This window comes from Hemiscyllium ocellatum, chromosome 1 (assembly GCF_020745735.1).
Source record: "Hemiscyllium ocellatum isolate sHemOce1 chromosome 1, sHemOce1.pat.X.cur, whole genome shotgun sequence".
Lineage (NCBI taxonomy): Eukaryota > Metazoa > Chordata > Chondrichthyes > Orectolobiformes > Hemiscylliidae > Hemiscyllium > Hemiscyllium ocellatum.
In genome coordinates, this window is record NC_083401.1 from 164,421,646 (window position 1) to 164,438,417 (window position 16,772).

At 46.2% G+C, this 16,772-nt stretch overlaps 2 protein-coding genes across 5 annotated transcripts in view; one reads left to right on the plus strand and one right to left on the minus strand.

The window, feature by feature from the left end:
• fhip1aa (FHF complex subunit HOOK interacting protein 1Aa) overlaps positions 1-1,170 on the plus strand; it is a 194,431-nt gene extending 193,261 nt beyond the window's left edge. For all 4 annotated transcript variants that reach the window (XM_060827424.1, XM_060827443.1, XM_060827452.1 and 1 more), the window contains exon 13: positions 9-1,170. In XM_060827424.1, the coding sequence (XP_060683407.1) occupies positions 9-238 (230 nt within the window). In that variant the 3' untranslated portion in view covers positions 239-1,170. The remainder of the gene's footprint in view (positions 1-8) is intronic.
• Positions 1,171-1,236: 66 nt separating this feature from the next.
• The window catches only part of gatb (glutamyl-tRNA(Gln) amidotransferase, subunit B), a 77,266-nt gene continuing 61,730 nt past the window's right edge, over positions 1,237-16,772 (minus strand). The window contains exon 13 of the mRNA XM_060827466.1: positions 1,237-2,226. Coding sequence (XP_060683449.1) covers positions 2,101-2,226 — 126 coding nt within the window. The 3' untranslated portion in view covers positions 1,237-2,100. The remainder of the gene's footprint in view (positions 2,227-16,772) is intronic.

The window sequence follows — 16,772 nt, forward strand, 5'->3', positions numbered from 1 at the left end:
TCTTGCAGAAATTAAGCACAATCAAAGTATTGCAGATAGCGGACACAAGCCTAAAGGCAGTACTCAAAATGCACAGCACCCACCTTTAAGTAAGCCAGTGGCTCCTTGGGTTCCCTCGCCTGTGAAAAACTCGATCAATGCAGCTGTCATCTTCACAGAATTTCTTAAGGAACTTGCAGCCATTGCACAGGAACATTCCATTTTATCTCATGTTCCACTGGAGGAATGTGAAGAGTAATTGTTACAAGTTTGAAGAAGTGTTTTAATGCAATTAATGCAGTCTACTTAAATCTTTTCCAAAGTAATAATGTATTTCTTCCAGGCCTTAATTACAGTAAGAGAGACAGTGGAACAATTTTGTCTCATTTTGAGGCTTGAAACTTTTAGGAAATGTTGATGTTTAAACGCAGCAGCCTTATTGTCATAAAAAACACACAAGTAAAATTGTCTCACTATGCAAGCTACCATGTATGAATGCGGACAAAAATTTAATGAAATATATATTGTATTTTTGAGTACATATAAATGTTATAAATTACAAACACTTCTGGTATTTTGTGAAGTTTAGATGTGAACATTTGGGTCTGATCTTTAAATGTCTGATGATATTCATTCTATAAAGGTTGGCTGTGAATAGTACCAAAGATTAAATGCATAAGGACTGAAAATTTCTGCCACTTTTGCTAATGAAAAAGCTTTTTAAACATTATGGTCATGTTATGAAATCTCAAATGTGTCAGGTGTAGTGACCAGAACGTGAGTGTGACAGCTGCAGAAAAGTCGTAAAGCAGTGAAATTATTTGCTGATGGAGATGACAGATTGTTTTATACACTGTTAAGCTGTTTGTATATGTACAGTCAATGCCGGCAATAGGGAAAAAAAACCATAATCATGGTGATTTAACTGTTGTTGAATTTTTTGTAACATCAATAGGAATTGTAAAATCAGATTTCTAAATTTAACATTGTGTTGTGAAACTACTATGCAGGATTTGAGGGTTAATGGTATTTATAAGTTCCTCCTGAAGAGTAAGATAACTTATTAAATTGTCAGTACATTCAGTAAAACATAGTTTGTGACTCAGTGCAGGATACTATTTTAGGTTAGTTTACTTGGGAGTTGCTCAGTTTGTCTACTGCAGCAATTTAATTCCAAGCATTAAAGTTCTCTTAAAATGGGTTCTGAATGGTTTTTATTTGAGTTATACATCAAAGCTAGAAATAAATTTTTAATGTTATTGTTGTTAACTGCAACATTTCACATAAAAAGGTAAGAATCTTTCACTGTAACATGAGTACTTGAATAATTTATTTTTTAATAGGTAACAGCATTTCTATTGTTCCACTGCAATCTATTGCCAGAAGAAGTTGCTGCTTCCATTAATGGCAATTCTATGAGTCAATGTTTAATGGATATTGAACATTCATATGACAAAAGGAGCGTCAACTTGCAAATCAAACTCAACCAATTAAATAGAAATTACTGAAAATAGCATACGCCGACATAAAAAGTTTCAGGTTTGTGACGGAATGATGCTGCACAAAAGCTGCATAACAGCATTGTCACCATCTACAATATATATGCATTATAACACAGCTTATACATGTTTTCAATACAGAAATCACAGACCCATACCTGAACAGAAGTTGACAGTCAACTCAATATACTGCATATTAATTTGATAAGTAAAGAAGACAGCTATTGTTCATACATGTTTAAGTAAGCTATTGAATTATCCTGTTGGATCATGGTTTCAATCAATTACATTTAGTATAAGATGTACTTTACATAATTATTTCACAATTCAGATAGTTCACTTGCAATCTAAGTAATTCTTTAATGTTCATTTTACTGAGACATAATTATGTATGTGCAGTAGGCAACAAGTAGAATACATTTTAATATGAATAAACACTTTTTAGAAAATGAAGACTCAAACAGCAGACTCCTGTGGACAATAAAATGTCCCAAAATTCTATCAAAGTTATTCTACCAGATTAAGGCAACACTTGCAAAAATTCAGAATTTCAATACTGATTGAATTCAATCCTGTAATGGTTGAATTAAAACAGTTCTACTTTGCCTTGATTTCCATTCTTTCAGGACAGTTTCTTTTCCAAAATAAATTTCACCACAGTAGGAGCAGCCCGGCCATGTGTTGCTCTCTGAACCTGGCCGATAAGCTTATTTAACACTTTCCAGTTTCCTTGTTGTATTTCAGAAATCTAGGAAATAAGTGAAAAGAATGGATGAAGTGCAATCTATCTTTGAAGGATGCAGAGAAACATAACAAGTTACAAAGAAAAGTTTAGTTCAAAAAATCAATATGAATTGTGCATCTGTTTAACAAAACCCCTAAGGGATGTGAATCATTGCATTATTTAATCCAGTGTGGACACTGATCAGTTTATTTTATATTTTAATTTTGAATACAAACACTGAATTGTTAATGCACACTGTAATTACATCACTTCTTCCTAACAAATCTTGGGTCATTCAATCATCAACTAAAAGCATTACTAGTTTGGATACATGACCTACCAATACTTCTATTCTAGTTCCCACATTTATGGTATAGGTGTGACAACCACTTGCACTTTCTGTGACTATCCTGTTATTTGCCTTTTAAATCTTGGGTCAAGCCTTCTGGGACATGGTTTGTCTGGATTTCATCTGTCAAGGTATGCTGTATATCTGCATGATTTGGCATGGTAGTTTAGATACTTGTATTGAAGCCAGAGCAGCAGAGATTCTAGAGGAAGTAATCAGAGTTGGATTGTGTAGCTATACTGGTTGTCATTAGACCGACTGCACACCTCCTCCCTAAAACCTTGTCGTGATGTCCTCCATGTGAAATTCTCTCAATTTCTCCTGAGTATCAGTCACTAGGTATGAACATAAATTATATTGGTACTGAACACACTTTAGGAGAAAGTGAGGACTGCAGATGCTGGAGACCAGAATTGAAAAATGTGGTACTGGAAAAACACACAGGCCAGGCAGCATCCAAGGAGCAGGAGAATCGACGTTTCGGGCATAAGCCCTTCTTCAGGAATTCCTGAAGAAGGGCTTATGCCCGAAAGGTCGATTCTCCTGCTCCTTGGATGCTGCCTGGCCTGCTGAACACACTTCAGCCAAAGTACAACCAGCAATATTTAACTTATGAAATTCTCCTTGTATTGGATGACTACTTCAGTAAACAACACTAGGTAATAGTTGAAATAGCAGTTTGATAATCAATTTCTGATCACAACTCTACTGCATCATATTATTACCCAACTGAAGTGGAGACTTTCCAGAAAAAAAGATGCTGCCAGATGGCTACTGTAACTCTAATAATATAGTTAGAGACACATAAGCAAATAAGTCTGTGCCAACCTATCTACACCAATCCCAATTTACAGCACTTGGCCCATAACCTTGAACATAGGACATTTCAAATGATCATCCACATACTTTTTAAAAGGGCGTGAGGTTTTCTCCCTCTACTACCCTGTCAGGCTGTGGATTCTAGATTCCCACCTCCCTTTGAAAGACAATAATTTTCCGCAAATCCTCTCTACACATCCTGCCCTTTGCCTTAGAATTATACCCCTCATTCCTGACCATTCAACTAAGAAGAACAGCTGCTTCATACCCACCCTATCCATGCCACTCAATCTTCAACACACCTCAATCATGCTTCCCCCTCAGCCTTCTCTGCTCTGCATAAACAACCTGAGCCTATCCAGCCTATCTTGACAGCTTAGATGTTCCATCCCAGGCAACAGCCTAGTGAATCTCCTCTATATCCTCTCCAGTTCAATTATATATTTCAAATAGTGAGATGACAAGAACTATACATAATACTCTAGTTGTGGTCTAACCAAAGTTTTGTATCGCTCCGACAGAACATGCTCTCATTAGTAACCACTCGGCTAATTTTTGTGTCATCGGCAAACTTACTTATCATATCTCCCACATTTTCATCCTTGTTCTTTATAAATCTACTTCACGAGAGAAGTAGAAAAGGATAGCCAACTCCCATTCCTAGACGTGATAGTACAGAGAACACCGAACAGAGAATTCACCACAAGTGTACACAGAAAAACAACACACACAGACCAAGTCCTAAACTATGAAAGTAACCACCCCAACACACACAAACGAAGCTGCATCAGGACACTATTCAAAAGAGCTACAACACACTGCAGTACACCAGAACTGCGAAAAGAGGAAGAGGAACACCTATACAAGGTATTCGCCAAAAACGGATACCCGCACAACTTTATTAAGAGATAGACCACGGAACGAGGACATGCCACAACCAAAAGGACTAGCCACACTACCATACATCAGGAGCGTTTCAGAACTGACAGCCAGACTACTGCGACCCCTAGGACTCATAACGGCACACAAACCAACAGCCACGCTCAGACTACAACTTACTAGAACAAAGGAGCCAATACCCAACATGAGCAAAACTAATGGAGTTTATAAAATACCATGCAAGGACTGCACAAAACACTATATAGGACAAACAGGAAGACAGCTAACAATCCGCATACATGAACACCAACTAGCCACGAAACGACACGACCAGCTATCCCTAGTAGCCACACACTCAGACAACAAGCAACATGAATTCGACTGGGAAAACACTACTATCATAGGGCAAGCCAGACAGAGAACAGCCAGGGAATTCCTAGAGGCATGGCATTCATCCACAAACTCCATCAACAAACACATCGACCTGGACCCAATATACCAACCACTACAGCGGACAGCTGAAACTGACACCCAGAAGCGGCAAGGACAGACCACTATAAATGCCGGAAGAAACATCAAAGAAGCGCTTCGCAGGAGGCTCCAGAGCACTGATGATGTCTCCTAGCCAGGGGACGAAACGTTTGCAACAAAAACTTCCAGCTCGGCGAACAGAACCACTACAACAAGCACCCGAGCTACAAATCTTCGCACAAACTTTGAAATCATGAACAATAAGGGACCCAGCACTGATCCCTGTGGTACACTACAGCACACCAGCTTCTACTATCACCCTCTGTCTACTACAATTCAGCTAATTTTGGATCCAACTTGCCAAGTTATACTGGATCCCATGTGCTTTTATCTTCTTGTCAAAGGCTTTGCCCAAGATCCACATAAACTACATCGACTGCACGACTATCATTTACACACCTTATTGCCTCGAAAACTTCTGTCAGGTTTGTCAAGCGTGACCTCCCTCTGATAAAACCACACTGACAACCCCTAATCAAGCCTTGCCTCTCCAAGTAGGGATAGATTTTCTCCAACAGTTTCACTATCACTGATATGGAATGCACATGCCTGTAATTGCCTGATATATCTCTACCATCTTTCTTTAAAAGTGGAACCATATTCATTGTCCTCCAGTCCTTTGGCACCTCCTAAATTCTCTACCTACCTCTTTCTTCCTCTGACTGAAAATCAATGTAAAGTGCTTGGTCCCTAATGGGTCTCACTCTTTCCCTGGTTATCGTTTTCCCCTTAATACATTTATAGAATATCTTGGAATTTTCCTGAATTTTATCCACCAGAGGTTTCTCATGCCCTCTCTGTTCTTGTCTAATTGTTTTCTGGAGTTTCCTCCCCTACATTTTCTACGCTCTAAGGCCTTCATTGATTAGCTCCCATGTACCTGCTAAAGATATCGATTCCTTCTTACCTAGTCCTAAATACTCCAGGACATCCAGGGTTCTCAGACATGGTTGCTCCTGTAAGAGAACTTGTTTGGGTCTGTACTCTCCCCATTTCCTTTTTGAACACCCCCACCTACATGCTCTGTAGATTTTCCCATAAGGTCTCTCCAGTCTAGTTTGTCTAGATCCGGCCTAATTTAAACAAAACCTGCATTCCCTCAATACAAAGCCATTTTTTATAGTCTATGCTTAGGCTTTTACAAAAACTTAAAATTGTGCTTACTGTGGTCACTATCACTAAAGTGCTCCCCCACTGCCATCTTGAACAGCTGCCCAGTTTTGTTCCCCAGCTTAGATCCAGTACTGTACAGTGCTTGTTGGACCTTTTACATGTTGACATAAAAAGATCTCCTGAATATATTTCAAGAAATCTGCCCCCTTTAAATCCTTTACACTATGATTACCCCAATTAATTACCATATTATTATTCTGAGGCATACCTCATGGAGTTGTCTACATATTTGCTCCTCTATTGCCTGCTGACTATTGAGAGCTATAATACACCCCCAGCAATGTGAATGTCCCCTTTTTATTCCTAAGCTCTACCCACAAAGTCTCATTTGCAGATCCTTGCAAGATTTGTTTCTCCTTACTGCAGTAATTGACTCCTTATGCAATAATGTACCATGAACTCCTTTGTTTCAACTGGAGATTCTATACCCTGGAATGTTGAGTTGCCAGTCCTGCCCCTCCCTCAACAACGACTTTGTGATGGCAACAATATTACAATTCCATGTGTGAATCCACACCCTCAAATCATCTCTCATAACTATAACAATCCTTGAATTAAGGTAGAGGCCATTCAGCCTGGTTTTACTCCCTTGAAAGTTAACATTGTTGAACTCTATCTCTTGCTGTGTCTCTATCATACTAACACCACGTTCCCTCCCTCTCTCTCTCCACTACCGTCCTCCACTGCCAAACTAGTTTTTAACTCCTCACAGTAGTACTGGCAAACCCACCCTCAAGATGTTGGTTCCATTCTGGTTCAGGTGCAGACTGTCCCACCTTCCAAAGAAACTGTCCCAGTGACCCAGGAATCTGAACCCCTCCTTCCTGTTCCTGTTCCTCCTTCCTGTTCCAATGCTTCAGCCACTCATTTATCTACTCTGCTTTTATATTTTTGTACTCATTATATGTCATTAGAAGGCTAGAACCAAGTTTTAAACTTAGGAAGAATGTGAACATTAGCAGTGAGTAACAACAAAAATAAAAGGGAATGTGTAAGAAATTAATTTTGGGTGTATAACAATTTCTTGCTTTATTTGTACTCTGCTCTGATTACTCCTGTAAAAGCTGGACAACTCAGGGAAATAAATATTGATGTTTTGAAAGCAGTTCACATTGTAGAAGAGAAAGTGCCAGAGGTCTTAGAAAACATCAAAGTAGATAAGTCTTCAGGACCTGGTCAAGTGTATCCGAAGACGTTGTGGGAAGATAGGGAGGAAATTGTGGGGCCCCTAGTAGAAATATTTAGTATCATTTATAAACACGAATAACGTGCTGGAGGACTCGACGTTGGGTAATGTTGTGCCATTGTTTAATAAAAGCTGGAAGGAGTTGGAAACGACAGACCTGCGAGTATAACATTAATCGTGTATAAGTTGTTAGAGGTGATTCTGAAAATTAGGATTTACATGCATTTGGAGAGGCAAGGATTGATTAGGGATAGTCAGCATGGCTTTGTGCGAGTAAAATCACGTCTCACAAACTGGATTGAGCTTTTTAATGAAGTAACCAAAACAACTGATAAGGGCAGAGCAGGAGACAAAAGTTCCACATAGTAGACGAATTAGTAAAGTTAGATCACATAGGATTCAGGACGAGCTTGTCAATTGGATACAAAATTGGCGTTATGGTAGGAGACAAGAGGGTGGTGGTGGATGGTTGTTTTTCAGACTGGAGGCCTGTGACCAGCGGTTTCCAGAGAGATCGATACTGGTTTCACTTTTGTTTGTCATTTCTATAAATGATTTGGATGAGAATAGAGGTGACATGTTTAGTAAGTTTGCTGGTGACACCAGAATGGGTGATATAGTGGACAGTGAAAAAGGTTAGGCAAAAGTGAGGACGGCCAATGCTGGACATCAGAGTCAGGATTAGAGTGGTGCTGGAGAAGCACAGCAGGCCAGACAGCATCCGAGGCGCAGGAAAAATCGACATTTCGGGCAAAAGCCCTTCATCAGCGAAAAAAGTTATCTAAGGTTATCAAGAGATCGTGATCAATAGGGCCAATGTGCTGAGGAGTGGCAGATGGAGTTTAATTTGGATAAGTACAAAGTATTGCACTTTGGCAATGTAAACAAGGACAGAACTTATTCAATTAATGGTACAACCCTGGCTAGTGTTGGAGAACTGAGACACCTAGGGGCACCAGTATGTAAGAAAGCAATTAACGTACGTATCTTCATTGCTCAGAACTTTGAATATAGCAATTCGGACATCATGTTGGTGAGGCTACTTTTGGAGTACTGTGTACAGTTCTGGTCACCTGGCTAAACGAAGGATATTAACTTAGAGAGGGGTCAAAAAAGATTTACTGACATTTTGCTAAGAATGGAGGGCTTGAGGTATAAAAGTAGACTGGAAAGGCTGGGAAGTTTATCACTGGGATATTGGAGGTTGAGGGTTAGCTTAATGAGGTTTATAAAATCATGAGGGGTATAGAAAAGGTGAATGACCAGTGTCTTCCCCTCGGGTGGGTGAATGAAAAAACTAGGGGTCATGTTTTTCAGGTGAGAGGAGGAATGTTTGAAAGGACATGAAGAGAAACTTTTTTTATACAGAGCGGTTCGTGTGTGAAATAAACTGCTAGAGAAAGTGGCTGGGTGCAGTTACAACTTTTAAAACACATTTGGAATCAGTTCATGAATAGGAAAGGTTGGAGGGATATAGGCCAAGTGCAGGCAGGTGGGACTAGTTTGGTTTGGGAACATAGTCAATGTAGACTGGTTGGACGAAGGGTTCGTTTCCGTGCTGTATGATTATGAGGTTAATGCTGGTGGAATTTAGATGATGATCTTCCTTTCCATTTTCAATATCTAGCAAGAGAATACTATGTTCCTGGCACTATATAAATGCAAGTTACTGTTGCTTCCTAGTTGTCTCTGTTCTACAACATTGTGTAATGTTTTTTCTCAGTGTCAAGTCACTTTAAATTGAGTCTCAGGCAGGTCTAAGCTTAGTTCTCAGAAAATGTCACTGGACCAGAAATGTTAACTCTGATTTCGCTCCAGGCAAAAGTGGGTACTGCAGATGCTGGAGATTAGTGTGGTGCTGGATAGGCACAGCAGATCAGGCAGCATCCAAGAAGCAGGAAAATCGATGTTTCGAGCAAAAGCCCTTCATCAGAAAGGAGGCTGGGAGTCTCGGGGGTGGAGTGATAAATGGGTGGGGGGTAGGACAAGGGAGCAGGTAGCTGAGTGTGCAATAGGTGGATGGAGGTGGGGGTAAAGGTGATAGATCGGAGAGGAGGGTGGTGCGGATAGGTGGGAAGGAAGATGGACAGGTGGGACAGGTCAATGACGACAGTGCTGAACTGGAAGGTTGGAACTGGGGTAAGGTGGAGGAAGGATAAACGGGGAAACTGGTGAAGTCCACACTGTCTGTGGGGTTGAAGGATCCCGAGGCGGAAGATGAGGTGTTCTTCCTCCAGGTATCGGATGGTGAGGGAGCGGTGATACAGCCGGCCCAGGACCTGCATGTCGTTGGCGGAGGAGAAGTCGAAATGTTCGGCCACGGGGTGGTGGGGTTCATTGGTGCCGGTGTCCCGGAAATGTTCGCTGAAGCACTCTGCGAGAAGGCATCCAGTCCCCCCAGTGTAGAGGAAACCGCACTGGGAGCAACAGGTATAATAAATAATGTGTGGAAGTGCAGGTAAAACTTTGATGGATGTGAAAGGCTCCTTTGGGACCTTGGACAGACGTGAGGGGAAGGTGTGGGTGCAGGTTTTGCAATTCCTGCGATGGCAGGGAAAGGTGCCAGGAGGGGAGGATGGGTTGTTCGGGGGGTGGACCTGACCAGATAGTCGTGGAGGGAACGGTCTTTGCGGAAAGCGGATAGGGGTGAGGAGGGAAATATATCCCTGGTGGTGGGGTCCGTTTGTAGGCGGCGGAAATGTTGGCTGGTGATGCGATTTATGTGAAAGTTGGTGGGGTGAAAGGTGAGGACCGATGGGGGGGATTTTGTACTTGTTGTGGTTGGAGGGATGGGATTCGAGGGCAGAGGTACGGGACGTGTATGAGTTGCATTGGAGAGCATCTTCAACCACGTGGGAGGGGAAATTGCAGTCTTTAAAGAAGGAGGCCATCTGGTGTGTTCTGTGGTGGAACTGGTGCGCCTGGGAGCAGAAGTGGAAGAATTGGGAATAGCATTTTTCCAGAAGGTAGGATGGGAGGTGGTGTAAACCATGTAGCTGTGGGAGTCGGTGGGTTTGTAGAAAATGTCAGTGTTGAGTCGGTCATCATTGATGGAGGTGGAGAGTTCCGGGAAGGGGAGGGAGGTGTCAGAGATGGGGTCGAATGTGCTGGTGAAGTTGATGAACTGTTCAACCTCCTCGTGGGAGCACGAGGTGGTGCTGATGAAGTCATCAATGTGGCAGAGGAAAAGGTGGGGGGTGGGGCCAGTGTAACTACAGAAGATGGACTGTTCTATGTAGCCAACAAAGAGACAGGCATACCTGGGGCCCATGCCTACCCCTTTCATCTGGAAGAAGTGGGAGGACTTGAAGGAGAAATAATTGAGAGTGAGGACTAATTCAGCCAAACGAATCAGAGTGTCAGTGGAAGGGTGCTGATGGGGACATCAGGAGAAGAAGAAACAGGAGGCTTAGAGAACCTGGTCATGGTAGATGGTGCAGAAGGACTGGATACATGGTTGATGGAGGTGCACATGGACTGGATGCATGGCGGATGGAGGTGCACATGGACTGGATACATGGTTGATGGAGGTGCAGAGGGACTGGATGCATGGCAGATGGAGGTGCACATGGACTGGATGCATGGCGGATGGAGGTGCACATGGACTGGATGCATGGCGGATGGAGGTGCACATGGACTGGATGCATGGCGAATGGAGGTGCAGAGGGACTGGATGAATGGCGAAAGGAGGTGCAGAGGGACTGGATGCATGGTGAATGGAGGTGCACATGGACTGGATGCATGGCGGATGGAGGTGCACATGGACTGGATACATGGTTGATGGAGATGCAGAGGGACTGGATGCATGGCAGATGGAGGTGCACATGGACTGGATGCATGGCGGATGGAGGTGCACATGGACTGGATGCATGGCGGATGGAGGTGCAGAGGGACTGGATGAATGGCGAAAGGAGGTGCAGAGGGACTGGATGCATGGTGAATGGAGGTGCACATGGACTGGATGCATGGCGAAAGGAGGTGCAGAGGGACTGGATGCATGGCGGATGGAGGTGCACATGGACTGGATGCATGGCGAAAGGAGGTGCAGAGGGACTGGATGCATGGTGAATGGAGGTGCACATGGACTGGATGCATGGCGAAAGGAGGTGCAGAGGGACTGGATGCATGGTGAATGTAGGTGCAGAGGGACTGGATGCATGGCGAAAGGAGGTGCACATGGACTGGATGCATGGCGGATGGAGGTGCAGAGGGACTGGATGCATGGCGAATGGAGGTGCACATGGACTGGATGCATGGCGAAAGGAGGTGCAGAGGGACTGGATGCATGGTGGATGGAGGTGCAGAGGGACTGGATGCATGGCGAAAGGAGGTGCACATGGACTGGATGCATGGTGGATGGAGGTGCAGAGGGACTGGATGCATGGCGAAAGGAGGTGCACATGGACTGGATGCATGGCGGATGGAGGTGCAGAGGGACTGGATGCATGGTGGATGGAGGTGCAGAGGGACCGGATGCATGGCGAAAGGAGGTGCACATGGACTGGATGCATGGCGAAAGGAGGTGCAGAGGGACTGGATGCATGGTGGATGGAGGTGCAGAGGGACTGAATGCATGGTGGATGGAGATGCAAATGGACTGGATGCATGGCGGATGGAGGTACAGAGGGACTGGATGCATGGCGGATGGAGGTACAGAGGGACTGGATGCATGGCGGATGGAGGTGCAGAGGGACTGGATGCATGGCGGAAGGAGGTACAGAGGGACTGGATGCATGGCGAAAGGAGGTGCAGAGGGACTGGATGCATGGTGGATGGAGGTGCAGAGGGACTGGATGCATGGTGGATGGAGGTGCAGAGGGACTGGATGCATGGTGAAAGGAGGTGCAGAGGGACTGGATGCATTGCGGATGGAGGTGCAGAGGGACTGGATGCATGGCAAAAGGAGATGCAGAGGGACTGGATACATGATGGATGGAGGGGCAGAGGTACTAGATTCATGATGGATGGAGGTGCAGAGGGACTAGATTCATGATGGATGGAGGTGCAGAGGGACTAGATTCATGGTGAATGGAGGTGCAGAGGGACTGGATGCATGATGGATGGAGGTGCAGAGGGACTGAATGCATGGCGGATGGAGGTGCAGAGGGACTGGATGCATGATGGATGGAGGTGCACATGGACTGGATGCATGGCGGATGGAGGTGCACATGGACTAGATGCATGGCGGATGGAGGTGCAGAGGGACTGGATGCATGGCGGATGGAGGTGCAGAGGGACTGGATGCATGGCGGATGGAGGTGCACATGGACTGGATGCATGGCGGATGGAGGTGCACATGGACTGGATGCATGGCGGATGGAGGTGCAGAGGGACTGGATGCATGGCGGATGGAGATGCACATGGACTGGATGCATGGCGGATGGAGGTGCAGAGGGACTGGATGCATGGCGGATGGAGGTACAGAGGAACTGGATGCATGGCGGATGGAGATGCACATGGACTGGATGCATGGCGGATGGAGGGGCAGAGGGACTGGATGCATGGCAGATGGAGGTACAGAGGGACTGGATGCATGGCGGATGGAGGTACAGAGGGACTGGATGCATGGCGGATGGAGATGCACATGGACTGGATGCATGGCGCATGGAGGTACAGAGGGACTGGATGCATGGCGGATGGAGGTGCACATGGACTGGATGCATGGCGGACGGAGGTGCAGAGGGACTGGATGCATGGCGGATGGAGGTACAGAGGGACTGGATGCATTGTGGATGGAGGTGCAGAGGGACTGGATGCATGGCGGATGGAGATGCACATGGACTGGATGCATGGCGGATGGAGGTACAGAGGGACTGGATGCATGGCGGATGGAGGTACAGAGGGACTGGATGCATGGCAGATGGAGGTGCACATGGACTGGATGCATGGCGGATGGAGGTACAGAGGGACTGGATGCATGGCGGATGGAGATGCACATGGACTGGATGCATGGCGGATGGAGGTGCAGAGGGACTGGATGCATGGCGGATGGAGATGCACATGGACTGGATGCATGGCGGATGGAGGTGCACATGGACTGGATGCATGGCGGATGGAGGTGCACGTGGACTGGATGCATGGCGGATGGAGGTGCAGAGGGACTGGATGCATGGCGGATGGAGGTGCAGAGGGACTGGATGCATGGCGGATGGAGATGCAGAGGGACTGGATGCATGGCGGATGGAGGTACAGAGGGACTGGATGCATGGCGGATGGAGATGCACATGGACTGGATGCATGGCGGATGGAGATGCACATGGACTGGATGCATGGCGGATGGAGGTACAGAGGGACTGGATGCATGGCGGATGGAGGTACAGAGGGACTGGATGCATGGCGGATGGAGATGCACATGGACTGGATGCATGGTGGATGGAGGTGCAGAGGGACTGGATGCATGGCGGATGGAGGTGCAGAGGTACTGGATGCATGGCGGATGGAGGTGCACATGGACTGGATGCATGGCGGATGGAGGTGCACATGGACTGGATGCATGGCGGATGGAGGTGCACATGGACTGGATGCATGGCGGATGGAGGTGCAGAGGGACTGGATGCATGGCGGATGGAGGTGCAGAGGGACTGGATGCATGGCGGATGGAGATGCACATGGACTGGATGCATGGTGGATGGAGGTGCAGAGGGACTAGATGCATTGTGGATGGATGTACAGAGGGACTGGATGCATGGCAGATGGAGGTGCACATGGACTGGATGCATGGCGGATGGAGGTACAGAGGGACTGGATGCATGGCGGATGGAGATGCACATGGACTGGATGCATGGCGGATGGAGATGCACATGGACTGGATGCATGGCGGATGGAGGTACAGAGGGACTGGATGCATGGCGGATGGAGATGCACATGGACTGGATGCATGGTGGATGGAGGTGCAGAGGGACTGGATGCATGGCAGATGGAGGTGCACATGGACTGGATGCATGGCGGATGGAGGTACAGAGGGACTGGATGCATGGCGGATGGAGATGCACATGGACTGGATGCATGGCGGATGGAGATGCACATGGACTGGATGCATGGCGGATGGAGGTACAGAGGGACTGGATGCATGGCGGATGGAGGTACAGAGGGACTGGATGCATGGCGGATGGAGATGCACATGGACTGGATGCATGGTGGATGGAGGTGCAGAGGGACTGGATGCATGGCGGATGGAGGTACAGAGGGACTGGATGCATGGCGGATGGAGGTACAGAGGGACTGGATGCATGGCGGATGGAGGTGCAGAGGGACTGGATGCATGGCGGATGGAGGTACAGAGGGCTTGATTTATTTCCACAGATGCTGAGCTTTTCCTTCACTTTGATTTCCAACAACTGCAGTTCTTTCAGTTTTTATTTAGTATTTAACTCACTGCCTCACCTCCTCCAGGAACGCCCACCTTGAAGAAGTTCTGCCTGTCTCCGAAAGGACATTACTTCTTTTTTGTTCCCCATCATTAATTTCACTATTGCTCATGGTGTATGACAGGTATTTGCCAAAACCCGTTTCCACTGCTACATCACATTCATCAATGACTGCCTCCAGCTCAGATTCACCTGCATAAGATTCCAACTCAAGTTCCATCCTTTGTGTTTTGAATCCACCCAGGATCACAGGGCATCTCCCCACTGTTCAAAATTCCACAGACAGCTGCTCTCACCACAACCTGTGATCTACATACATGTATCATCATGAGCACACTCTCGACCTCTCTCTCCAGCAGCACTGCGACACGCTGGCTAAAAGGTGCACTGCATTCTAGTTTCACTTCATCCTTCAGCTCATTTGACACACGAAGAAACTTTTTCTTTTCCTCTCAGGAAAAGCACATCAAAGCACACAAGCTGCAACAACTCAGATACCTCATGGCCCTCTGGAACCTTTCTCCCCTCCCTTCCGTCTGACTTCATTCACTCCCCAAACCCCACCTCCTGTCATGCGTTCATCATCATCCCTTCTGATGTTCTGCTCTCCAATGCTGAACATGCTGTAATCAGCAAAGGTCGCAGTTTTATCCTTCAGTGCTCCCACCTTAATGAATTTCGACATAACATGACATTGTTGCCTGTGCCTCCATGCCCATTCTTTTGGACAAGAATCCTCTCCCTGTCCCACAGACCCCTTTGCCCACCTCCATTTAGACACTTCCCTCCGGCCTTTTACTACCTGCACTAGACCTGTTAATTGAGAACGTATCATTGGCTGCCTTAATTTTTCTGCCCCCTCGTTCATTCCAAGCTATCTCCTTGGGAACTGAGTGTACTCCGTGCTCTCAGATCTAACCGTGATTTTGTAATTAAGCCTGCCGATAAGGGTGGTGCAGTTGTTGTCTGGCTTACTGACCTTTACGTTGCAAAGGCCGAGTGCCAACTGTCAGATACCTCCTATGATGAGTTATTTAGACTCAAAAGGTTAGCTAGCTCTCTCTCCATGAATGTTGCCTGACCCGCTGTGATCTCCACCACTTCAGTACAGACTCCCAGCACCTGCAGTAATTTTAGTGGGCGGCACGGTGGCACAGTGGTTAGCACTGCTATCTCACAGCGCCTGAGACCCGGGTTCAATTCCCGACTCAGGCGACCGTGTGGAGTTTGCACGTTCTCCCCGTGTCTGCGTGGGTTTCCTCCGGGTGCTCCGGTTTCCTCCCACAGTCCAAAGATGTGCGGGTCAGATGAATTGGCCATGCTAAATTGCCCGTAGTGTTAGGTAAGGGGTAAATGTAGGGGTATGGGTGGGTTGCGCTTCGGCGGGTCGGTGTGGACTTGTTGGGCCGAAGGGCCTGTTTCCACACTGTAAGTAATCTAATCTAATCTAATTTGCTCTTCCTCCTCCTATCTCCCCTTGGACCATGACCCCCACAGTGGAACATCAGGTCATAGTGTCTGCCACAGTCACCAACCACATTTCATCTGGTGATCTCTGTCTGTCTGCCTTCAAGCTGACAGTCTTCTAATTCCAGAAAGCTCACTTCTACCTCCTTCCCAAAAATCTACAAATAGGCCTGGGCATCCCTATTGTTTCTGCCTACACTTGCCTCACAGAAGTCATCTTTTCCTTCCTTAACTCCATCTTTTCTCCCCTCAACCAGTTCCTGCCCACTTACATCCATGGCTCCTCTTTACATCAGTTTCAGAATTTCCAGTTTATGGGTTCCAGCTGCCTCTTTACCATGAACATGCAATCCCTTTACAAGTCCATCCCTCATCAGGATGGTCCCAGATTGCTCTGCTTTTACCTGGAAAAATGTTATGAACATCCCCATCCACCACCACCCTCTTCTGCCTGGATGAGCGCACCCTCACCCCAAACTGCTTCTCTTCTAACTCTTCTCACTTATTTCAGGTCAGAGAGGTGGCCATTGGTACCTGCTTGGGCCCCAGTTAGGCCTGTCTATTTGTGCAATATGTGGAACATTCCTTTATCTAGACTTATTTTAGCCCCCACCCACAACTTTTCCTCTACTACATTGATGACAATATCGGTACTGTCTCCCTCTCTTGTCCAGAATTGGTAAATTTATCAATTGTATTTCCAGTTTCCACCCCATCTTCACCTGGTTCATCTCTGACACCTCCTTTCCATTGTCTGGCATCTTGGTTTCCATTTGTGGGGATAGGCTGGCTACCAATA